We start from the raw sequence: 11,591 nt of genomic DNA on the forward strand, positions 1-11,591 counted from the left end.
ATAAGATCGTCTACGATTAACTCGATCGAATCACTCTTTCGAATTTTCATATTCATTCTCGTCTTCCCTCGAATCCTTCAAAGATGAAATTATTACTTTTAATTTATTTATCAATGTATTTGTAAAAACATTTAAAAAAAGGAAAGATCAACGATCTCGTTATGTCTATAATATGAAATATCCATCTTGGACGTTATTATTGCGAGGTATATCCAGCAGGTGAAGTTGCGAAAATTACCATTAATAACGTACGGTAATCAGGGAAGGAGCATCTATCCATCAGGGAGGAGGGTGAGTTGACAGTGACATCGCACAAACTCTAGAGGCCAGGAAATTCCCGCGACGGAGCATCCTGTGCTAGACGACGATGAAAACTGAGACCGCTCATAAAAGAAATATTCGACGACAAATGTGCAAACGAAACCGAGAGAGGGAGAGAGAGAGAGAGAGAGAGAGGGAGGGAGAAGCGTTGATGCATCGGTGTTATATAATTGTGCCTGTCCCGCTTGCGAAAATACGAAAAGAGGCGGAAAAATAGGGGGAGAGGAGGAAACGAGGAAGGAACGGACGAACGTCGCTCATGGTCGTCCATCTTCCTTCCATAGCTGGATCCTGATGTTATGAGGAAGCCGGGGTAAAGTGACAACAGCCGCGTAACGCTGATGAAAGGGAGGATAACGGAGTAATCCCCTTGAGTCCGGTCCTCGAGGAGGGTTTGCGCCAACTGATGCGGCGGGATAACGATGTTTTAAATTTAACAGTACTCGAAAATAAACTCGTGGGCCGAAAATTCTATGCACGTAACGTTTGTGGACCCCCTCGGGCGAAATTAAAACCGGTTTACAGGCGACGTCTCTCGAGTTATAGCGGGATGCTCGCCTTGTTAGTTTATCGGGCTTTAGACTTCCGTGGAAATGGAAGATACATGTTTCCTTGTGCGCGTGTATATAGCAGGTTTCGAGATGAAATTCAGTCGTGCCTATGTCTCTTAGATTTCACGGTGAAATTGAAAACTAATTTTTATATATGTATATTGATATTCCTCTTGTTTCAATTGAATAATAAAATTAATGAAGGGGGAATCTTTTTATGGAATTATTTTAGAGTTATTAAAATTACTTGTTGATTTTAATTTCCTGTTAGAAGGAATTATTTTCTTTCGAAAGAATTCTTTTATCGAGTGAAAAATCGTGGACATTCCTTTTCTATTTTTCTTTTTAAAAATAAATTAAAATAAATTCTGTCGAGAAACAAATACATATCTCCCGATACCTTCTATTCTTCCATCGCAATTACGATAAATTTAAAATCGTTCGTTCAAAAAAAAAAAAAAAAAAAAAAAAAATTGGAACGAAATATATCAAAGCAACGTACACGTTTCCCATCGTGTCCCGATGCTAGGAAAAAGTTATCTGATCCAGGGGAAACGGTGCACGGTTCGAAAAATAGCGTTTCGATAAAAGCAATACATCATGGGGCCGGTGACTGAGAATCATCCAAAGATAATCGAGCCTGCCGAAAAAATAAAACGACATAGTGTCGTACAAAATGACGAGCACCGATAATGACAGGCCGCTGCCCTCGGTTGGTAAGATTGATAACTATCTGATCCACCGATCGAAACGAGAAACCCATTACTTATCTCCGGAAGGACTATCATTATGCAGCTTCTCCCTGTGTGCACACGGTGTACCCTTCTGTGGCCAACACTCGGCGAACCGGGATCGGTAGCATAAGAGTAATTAGTTGAAATTATTCCACGTCAACGTTCCAGGGGAATGAATGTAATTTTGCTAGACCTCGATGAAAATAATCGTTTCGCGATCGTTCTCGGTTCTCGACGTACTTTATGACGACGACATCCGCGATTGGCAGACGATAATAATCATGCGATACGTTTCTCGAAATTTCAAACCTGTACAGACATTGTATCTCGATCGTAGATGATACATGTATACGTTACGTTAAGAAATTTTACTAGATTTATTTACGAAAATATTCGAGAAGAAAGGAATGGAAGATGGAAGATGAATTGCAATTGATTCCATCATCGAGTTGCGCGTACAATTTTAAGTAATTTAAGTAATATAGGTATATGGTTTTCGTGGAGCATTAAGAGCATTAATGCTCTTGCGGGAAGACGATGAACGAGGAGAAACCACGAGCCGTGTCTGAGAACGATCGCAAAGGAAATAACGTGACGCTCTTAAGAACACTTACCTGAAGATGGAGCTGTCCGTTGTTGTCCACCCATCCAATGACCATGTCAGCCCCAACAGTGCCATCATCCCTCGTGAAACCGAGACCCACATAGCCGAGGGTCTTCACTTGAATCTCGAACATCACATCCCTCTCGCCTGGCGTCCAAAGAACTAAGAAGTTATTGTCCAGGACGGCGCTGTGTTTCCACTCGACGGAGAGGACGCCGGTGACAGAGAGGAGGAGACACGTCGCGATTACGGCTTTCATTTTTTTTTTTTTTTTTTTTTACCACCGATGCGTCTCAGAACATCTGTAACGAGAAAAATAGTCGTTAATCTTCTCTCGCTTTCCATTATTTACAATGTCTCTTCCGACATTTTCTTTCCGTATTAATAAAAACTCTCTTAAATATTTAAAACGATTCAATTAAATGTATTACTCGCGACTATTCTATAAAAATCTTTTACAAAAGTGCAATTTATATATTTTAAGAACACGATTTATTGTAATTAGAAAATAATAATAAAGATAAAAGTTCTAATTTCGAATAAAGATTTGAAGAAATTGCCAATCTTGAAAATAATCGCTACATGTGAGCGTAAAAGATAATAGATAATAAAATCTTCCCCGTAGATATATAAAACACTTCAAGATTACATTAATTATATATAACGATATTTTATATCGTTTTTCGTTGCTCATTTCCCACGCATTTTATCAATCACAAACGAAATTATGAAACGAAGCTTTCGTCCAATTAAAATTCATTACACCCAATCCAAACTATATCGCTCATCGTTAACTTCCCATGCACTCAAGTACCTCGAGCGCGTTCTATCTTTATAACCTGCCAATTTGCAACGTAACGTAACCTCGTTGGACAGCTTCCGTTACGAGCCGCAACCCCGTAATTACAAGTGCTTCGAATCCCTTACGCGGAAAACCGGCGTTACGCGGAAACGACGATGCGCCGCTTTTTCGCCGCTCGTTAATCCCGACGATTTTAACGCGGACAGCCCACTAGCGTACATCGATGCCTAACGTTTCAACGAGAACACGAGAAGCCTCGTAACCCGAGTTTCCAGCGGCCGGATCGTCAGCCTGCTATTTAGGCGTTTTACGCGGCCATCCATATTTTCCTTCAATATTTTAACAGCGACGGCTCCCGCCATTAACCGCGTACACGCACCAGGCCCACTTGCCACCTTTTATAGAGAAAGTATTCGAACGGAATATTCGTCGAAAACGCGAATCTTCAAAGGAAATATATTACAGCATTCGAATACCGATCAATCGATAAGATTTTCATATATGACGTGTAAAGAAATTTACAACGCGTTTTATATATCCTGTTAGACTACGCTTCGCTTTTTTACGCGACAAATTACGAATATCTCAATAATACAATTTTTGAAATATTTTTTTTACGATGTGATAAATGTATAATAATAATAATTATTATATAATGAATATTGGGGTATTTGTAAAGTATTGATTTTCGTTGATTTTCGCAATAAATCGCAAACGAATCGCGCGCTCTCCACACGAAGAATTATTTTTCCACCATTTTTATTCAACTACACGACGCCATCCAGCCCTCTCTCCATTCCTTGCATTTCACGGTACGACCCGTTTTATCGCGCTTAAGTGTGCCCCTGTGTGTACGTTCACTCCGGTATTTTCACTCGTTTCCCACGTAAAATCGTATTAGCCTCTTTACCATCCTTCCTCTCCCTCTTCCTCTCTCTCTCTCTCTCTCTCTCTCCACTTCGTCCCGGTTACCAGAAAGGCCAGAAACAAACGGGTGCGCGGCCGGGAAATTACGTACGAAAATTTCGCTGGTTTAGGGTTAAAAAACATCGGTTGAACCGATTCCCACCGCTGGATCGATTCGTTTCGTCCAACCAAACGATCGGCCGACCAACTTTCAGCTTAAACGCGAGAGATTAATCGTCGAGCAGATCCGCGGACGGATGATTGATGCCGATGGCCTTAATTCGCGATCAAAGCGACTTATCAAGAATCAGAGACCGATATCAAAACGATTATTACTCACCTTTCTCTGCGAATTCGGTTTATCTGTTATCAATTTCACTTTATTGCAAGGAAAGAAGGGGACGATTAACGCGGCGTGGCAAATGGATGAATAAAAGGAGGAATAAAGAAAACAATGGGGGAAGAAAGAGTTCCGCGAAATGATCGGACGAGAAAAGAATCGTGGATGAAAACGAACGTTGATCCGATTTCCACTTCGAAGGATGAATGAACTCGATCAGAGAAGAGGCAACGTATTCGCGGAAATAGAAGGAAAAAGTGGATCGAGCGAACGATCGTACACGTTCTATGTATCGGTGTGTGTGTGTGCGCGGAACTGCGCATCGCGAGCACGAAAGGAAGGAAAAAAAAATAGAAAGATAAAGAGAGAGAGAGAGAGAGAAAAGTCGAGGACAGCGTGGAAGGAAGCAAAGTGGGAGGGGAAAAAATTCGTAACCGCGAAGCGTAATGGCGGCCTGTGAAAAAACAGCGAGAAAAAAGCCGAGCGTGAAGGAGATCGAATCGATTTCCATTGTCGATTAAAAATTCAATGAGCGGCACGCGCGGCTGATTCTCGGATCGAGAATCGTATCCGCGGCGGGGAGGAAAAACANCGGGCGAACGTGGAAAATCTCTTTTGTCCTGGCCGGTGTGCAAACATCCGCCTGTAAATCAGCGGGACACTGTCAAGAGGACTGTCAATTCGAAAGCAATCGAATCGATTAACAGTAACAATTCGTTGGAACGGGGTGGTGCGAGTCCTGGGGGGAGGAAGAGAGAGAGAGAAAAGGGGGATAGGTAGGAACGAGCGCGGGTTGCCAAGTGTCGGACGAGTGGCGCCGCGTCCCACCGAGCTATTCGTTCCTCCGCGCTCGGCGAGCGTTTAGAATTAAGCGTTTCACAGAGAGATCACCGGGACAGAGATCGTTGGGACACGCGCAACCTCGCCACCTCGGTGTTCCTCCTCCCCCTCGGCCGGTGTCGCGGAAAACGCGCGGACGCTCGAAACGCTGAACGCCGCGATTAGTCCTCTTCCCGGCCTAGCCACGTTTCGAAGGGGAAACGAGCGCGGATCGGCCCGCGACCGATCGTTTTAATTAACGAGGGGGCGTAATGCGCGCGCCCGTTCAAGCAGCGCGGCGGTGTCGAGCTGGTAATTTTCCGCGTGGTAATCGGGATCGATAGCGGGCCGCCTCTTTCGCGCCCGATTCAGCGCGCGACAATGCTTTTTCACCGTTAAAATCGAACGAGCGTAATCCCCCCACGGGCATTATCTCCACGGGGAACGTTAGGGGGTGGTCTCGAAATGATCGTCGGTTAATGCAATTTAAAAGTTTGAATGAGGCGGGAGGGGAAAAATTCGATTTGACGATAACGGTAGTTTGAACGGTTTGTTTGAAATTTGCTTTCCTTTTTTTTTTTTTTTTTTTTTTTTTAATTTCCCTGTTACGCGATAGAGCTGAATTTTTAATTGGATAATGTTAAACGGTTATTGGGTATTTTGGTTGTTTTTTTTTCCCCTCTCTCTTTCTCTCTGTTTCTTTTTTTAGAGGGTGAAACCGAATCGATCGAATAGCGCCGATTATGTAACGGGACTCGATTGGTCGGGATTAAATTGAAATTTGACTCGTACAATCTTCAAACGAGATTTGGATTTAAACTCTGTTCGAACTCTGTTTGTTCGAACGCGAAGAAGAAACGTGAACGCAAAAATACGCACGTACGATTATGAAATTTCGACGAGATTGTTTATCGGTGGGAAAAAAAGTCGAGGCGAGCTTTTGCTTTCTCAAGAATATTCGTGTTCGTGATAAATTACATTGTACGTGAAGGAAACGCGTTCGAAGAAAGAAAGCAAGCTATAATTGCTTTTTAAATCTCGTAGTTTTAAGTAAAAATATTAAATATATATATATACCTCAGTTTCATTCCCAGTTAAACGGCGCAAACAAAATTCATCCGCCCCAATTCGTTGATCCTCGCACAATTGCAAACGCGTAAATACGTCGTGCAATATTTACTGCATCTCCGCGAGATCGATAATACACCTTCCTCCTTGTTCGCCGGATGACTGAGACACAAACAAAACGTCTGAAAATGTGAATTTCCTATCCGAGAACGACCCGTGTTCCGCCTGTTTCGAAACTGGGTCAAGCAACGAAGTAATTTGCGAGGATTGTACACGGTCCCCTAAAACATAATCATTTGAAACGCGGCGCAGCGTCAGGAAACTTCGATCCCAAGAACCGGAAACCTCAAATAAGGTCATACAAATAGTCAAAGTTCGACCTACAATCAAACTACGCTCGTGGAAACTGTGCACCGAGTTTCAAACCGCTCGTCAACCGGTTTGTTCCGTGCCCAATTCTTCATAATTGTTTCTTTAATAGCCGACCAATATTTCGGGCGCAAAGTTTATCCAGGACAGGATAAATCCGACTGCCAAATATACTTTACCCTTTTTTCTTATATATATATATAAAAGAGGAACAAAGAAGATCCGCTTGAAAAGATACGAGTCCCAAAATGAAATCGTGACGAAATTTAATCCGATATTCGGTTATCGATCTGTCCCAATGAAATTAAAGCCGATCTACAGTGACATTATCCGCCAACTAACTGATAATTTACGATATATGTACTTTCACGCTGCATTGTACATTTTTAACAAACATTTCTCCAATGATTAAATAATCGTTCAGCACCTACAAAAAGAAATATATATATATAATGAAACATCCGCGTTATCGTTTTACGTAAGAGAGATTATTCGTTCCACTTCTTGAACGCGTGATCAATTCATAAGAACACTTAACAACGAAATTCGATCGTTGTCCACGCATATTTCTTCTGAAACGCGACGCCCCCATCGAACACATTTCCCTCTCGATTACCGCTCTTCCGGTGTCCCCGCGACCAGGTCCACCGTCCCCAGAGAACTGGCTCGTGCGTTGCACCACGCGCGACGTGATTTCGCCGATTTTGCGGTGCCGGTTAGAGCGACCGCCAATCTGAAAACGATCGATTCAATTAACAGTAGCAGCGCGTTGTAATGGGGCGATGCAGCTGTACGTCGGATCGCTGTACGTAGAGATCGTCGACTCGAATCGTCGAGAGCGTTCGCATTCGAGACGAAAAGGGTGACGTTCCGGCACCGAGGTTAGTTCGGTAGGCGGTTGGCCGGAGCTGGGGTTGGTTGAAAGGGTTGGAGAGGACACGATAGATGACAGAGAGGGCTGTGTGCGCGAGGGGAGGAGGGGTGATGCGCAGGCAGGTCGGAGGTGAGGCTGGCTAACACACGACCGGTTTGATTTGCGGCGTGTCGTTCAGTCGATTGCTCTCAAATTGCGTCCAACGCCAGTGGCATCAACCTGGAACGTATCCCCCTATACATTGACGCCTCGAACGTCAGAGAGAGGGGGGAGGAGAAGTGGGGGGACGGGCGGCCTGCTGTCGGGCTTTTCCATCCACCTATTCTCTTCCCTCTCGCAAAATCGGCCGTACTCCGTGCTACTTTGTGCCCCATTCAAACTCTTCAGTTTTCTCCCTCCCCCTTCTAACTTCGTTCCGCGCGTGGTTCTGGTCGGCCACCACTTGAACTACTCTTAAAGTTAAATAAATCGTGAAGCGGTGGCGCGGCCGAAATCGAAATAGCGCGAGAGGGTGTGCAGATCGCGGGTTAAACAGGACGGTGGCGATGGCAAGCAGGAGTTGGCGCGGGAATTATTCGAGGAAGGGTGTGTGCTCGATGGGCCGTGAAGCGAAATCATTGCTCGATGGATTCCTCTTTTCCTTTCTTTTTTTTGAACCGTTCTTTCGTACGAGTTGTTGAATAAAACAGGCGCTAGGAGTGGTGCGATACTCTATACGCGACACTAGCGCCACGGTGACCGTTAACTACTAATACCTTACCTACTCGTACGTCATTCATATTATTCTTTTCTTTTACTTTTGCTCTTCGAGTTTTTACATGAACGTGGCAATAAATATATCTTGTTAATTATGTTTAAAATCGTTGCCTGTTATATGTAACAGGTTAAGAGAAACAACGATTATCGCATGGATTCTGCTGATCAGTGGTTCCTTCTTCGAGCGACTAGAAGAAAACAGGAATGGAAGAAGTTGATTTGAACTCGCCAATTTTTACGATTGTGGAAGGAATCGTGAAACCACTGGGTGGTGGGGCAGGGGAAAAAAGGAAGGAATGTTGTATCGGCACGGTCAGGATCCCTTGAAAAATCTGACGCGATACGTTAAAGAACAAGCTGAAATGTAATTTCTGCGGATGACACCGGAGATAAACGTGACGTGGAATATTATAAAGCTGCGCCTGTTCGCTTTTTAATCCTGAACAGATTCCGGTGTTATCGGGAGGGATGCTTAAAAAAACAGTATAAAGCCAGGCGTGTGTCGGTCGAGGATGGAACCGGTAAGTCCTGTCCGAAAGCTTTTCGAGTTTGGAAACTTTTTAAACGAGCTGATATGGTGTCGTCTCACCGGCCATTCATCCATCGATCCACGTTCTAAAAGAAGAAAAGAAGCGAAGACAGCGGTGGAAAAGGAAAAAAATGAAGGAATCGTATACCTGGTGATGATCAAGTAAGATCGAGACGTGCCAATTAACGCCTGTAAAATCATCAGATATCGCCCCAAGATGTTGAAACGTGTTCCTAAATTGCCTCCTCTATACATCAAGAGATTGGGCATCGGGTCTAAACGTTTCAAAGGTTTCGAAGGTCTGTCGAGAGGAGAAACCTCAAGCAAGATGCAAGACTGGGTTAATGGAAATTGAATCTATGCCATATATTCCTTGACCTCATTTCGAATGTCAGAGAAGATCTGAATTCGCTTATATTGCTCAATTCGGTTGTAAAGGATTAAGGATGTGTCGGTTAATTGGTTGGTTGATAATGTAAAATTGAGAATGAGAAATATGAGTGAGTGACGATAGACAATCGACGTGTAGGATACATGACATCTTAAATCTGCATAGAAATTTATATTCGCGATAAAAATAAACGTTTTATCCATTTCTCGTATGATAAATTTGAATCATCATGCGTATGCACACATTAAATCCCGATCTCGTTTCCATCCTCGCTTATATCACAATTTAATGATTCTGTGATTCATCAATATCTATTTCGAATTCGAAATAAAGAATAAACAACGTATACAACGATACATCATTTAAAACTGATGAATTGGTACAGGCAATAATAGCAAATCTTTTATACGATCATTTCGAATGTCAAAATCGTATTATTCCCTTCTTTCTTTAACAGAGAGGGGAGGGAAAAACGAGAGATGAATTAAAAAATATCGATGCATACATAAATATAAATATTCATAAGAGATTAAAGAAATTTTACCACTTCGCTCGAGTTTCGCTCAAAATAAATTGAAAGAGATTAAAATGACGGGAAGAAATGAATTATCGTACATGTTAATGAACCACGTTTAAATCATTCCATTTATCGCGAAAAAATTTTTGCTATTTTCTTTATTTTTTTCTTTTTTTTTTTATCGTTCTAAGCTGCATTTTATCGAGTAAAGGAAATCTTTCATCGTGGCTTGTCCAATCCACACAACTCTCTGGTTAACGGTGAAACCTTGTATCGGGCTTCATTAAAAAGTAAGAGTTATTTGCGTACGACGCGTTTATTCATTCAGTGGGCGTTAATCGGGGAAAGACATGTAACACGTGTCGAAAAGCATGCAGCAAAGTAACGATATCTCGCACGACAACGATGAGGAAAGAGAGATCGTGGAGAAATTTCCTTATCCTTATATTCTTTCCTCTACGAATTGCGCGATTATTTTAATCTTGCAATTTCTTAAACACTTGTGCAAAAATATTTTTTAAACGTATTACATCTAGAAGCGAAAAATAAAAAATTCTTCGCAACCAAAAGATATTTTAATAATAACGGAATAATAACGGATTAATCGCACTGATGATCATTTTAGAGTTCGCGAAACACCACCCCTTGTAAATATCACGAACAAAATTGCACGCCAGGTGCAACGACGATGAGTTATTACCGATGCTATCTACTAATATCAGTAATTAAACACCAACGAATGGAGGTATAAAAAGTTAAATTAATAGCGGATCGAATCGAATTCGGATGTAAACAAGGTACAAATGACCACGTGTCTAATATCTACCCTCGTGTTACAATATAAGGGGTTTAAAAAACGAGTCGCGTCACGACTCGTATTTAACCGTTTAAAGAGAAATGGAAGCGGATAATCGTTGCCCGGGATTAATCGATTTTAAGTCCGTAATTAATTAGCGAGTACACGTTACTTGAAAAAAGAAGAGAGGGGAGGGAAGAAAGAAAAAAGAATGGAAGAAAAAAGAGAGGCGATGGAAAAGGTAAAATATGTTACGGTTGCGAATGCTACCGAAGAGGTGCTCGAGAGCCGAGAAAGCCGATAAGAGGATTCCAGAGCCGGTGGGTCTAGCAGGTGAAACGTTACTCTAAACCCGCGACCCACTTTTCCCGTACTTTTCCATTTTAAAAATGACCGAACCATATAACTTCTTCGCGAAATCACGATATTCATAATGTACCGAGTGTAAAGTTCGCTCGGACTAAGGATCGACACTGCTATCTTTCCAACACGAGGATGAATCGAGAGGGAAAGAGAGACAGCACGAAGAGATAAAGTTTCCAGTAACTCGAGGAAAGAGAGAGATTTCCACGGGACGAGATAAGAAGATGCACGGGACAACGGGTTGGTTGGGTGATTGTGGAAAGATGCGGAGAGAAGGAAAGAGAGATAAGAGCGGGAAAAGAAACCGACTTTCCGCAAACGATGGAAAGAAACGCAATTGCATCGAACTGTAGTGGCCATAGATCATCCGTTTCCAAAGAGCAGTTGTTGTTTCTTCGACAGAGCTCGTTCGTCTTTGCGCGGGGAAAACTTGCATCCACGCTGGATGATGGACGTATAGCAATTTCTCCTTTCTCTCCAGAGGGGACTCCTCCCCTCCATGACAACCAATCAACGATGCATCGTTCTTTAGCTCCATGAATTTCTCTTTCCTATTCCTAATAGCTTCTTTAAAATTTTTTATTTCCACCATCCTTGGCATTTGAGGGACCAGAAGACGAGCTGTCGAAACGCTTCTTTCCATCCTTCTCCTCTCTTCCCCTTTCTTCTTTCCAACCAAACGACACGAAACGTTCGGAAGTAAAAGAAAATAGTTTAACCGGGCTCTGGCCCGGTGTTGTTCCGCCCGTCGACAGGTCGAGAAGAAACAATGGACGGGCAGAAAATGGGCACACAACCCCGAGAGAGAAAGAGAGAGAGAAAGAGAGAGAGAGAGAGAGAGAGAGAGAGAG

The 11,591-nt window shown here is 42.7% G+C and overlaps 1 protein-coding gene across 1 annotated transcript in view; it reads right to left on the reverse strand.

The window, feature by feature from the left end:
* The window catches only part of LOC102676329 (MOXD1 homolog 2-like), a 148,444-nt gene that overhangs the window by 56,332 nt on the left and 80,521 nt on the right, over positions 1-11,591 (reverse strand). Inside the window, exon 2 of the mRNA XM_006616171.2 lies at positions 2,221-2,512. Coding sequence (XP_006616234.1) covers positions 2,221-2,469 — 249 coding nt within the window. The 5' untranslated portion in view covers positions 2,470-2,512. The remainder of the gene's footprint in view (positions 1-2,220; positions 2,513-11,591) is intronic.

Source organism: Apis dorsata, unplaced genomic scaffold (assembly GCF_000469605.1).
Source record: "Apis dorsata unplaced genomic scaffold, Apis dorsata 1.3 scaffold_254, whole genome shotgun sequence".
NCBI lineage: Eukaryota > Metazoa > Arthropoda > Insecta > Hymenoptera > Apidae > Apis > Apis dorsata.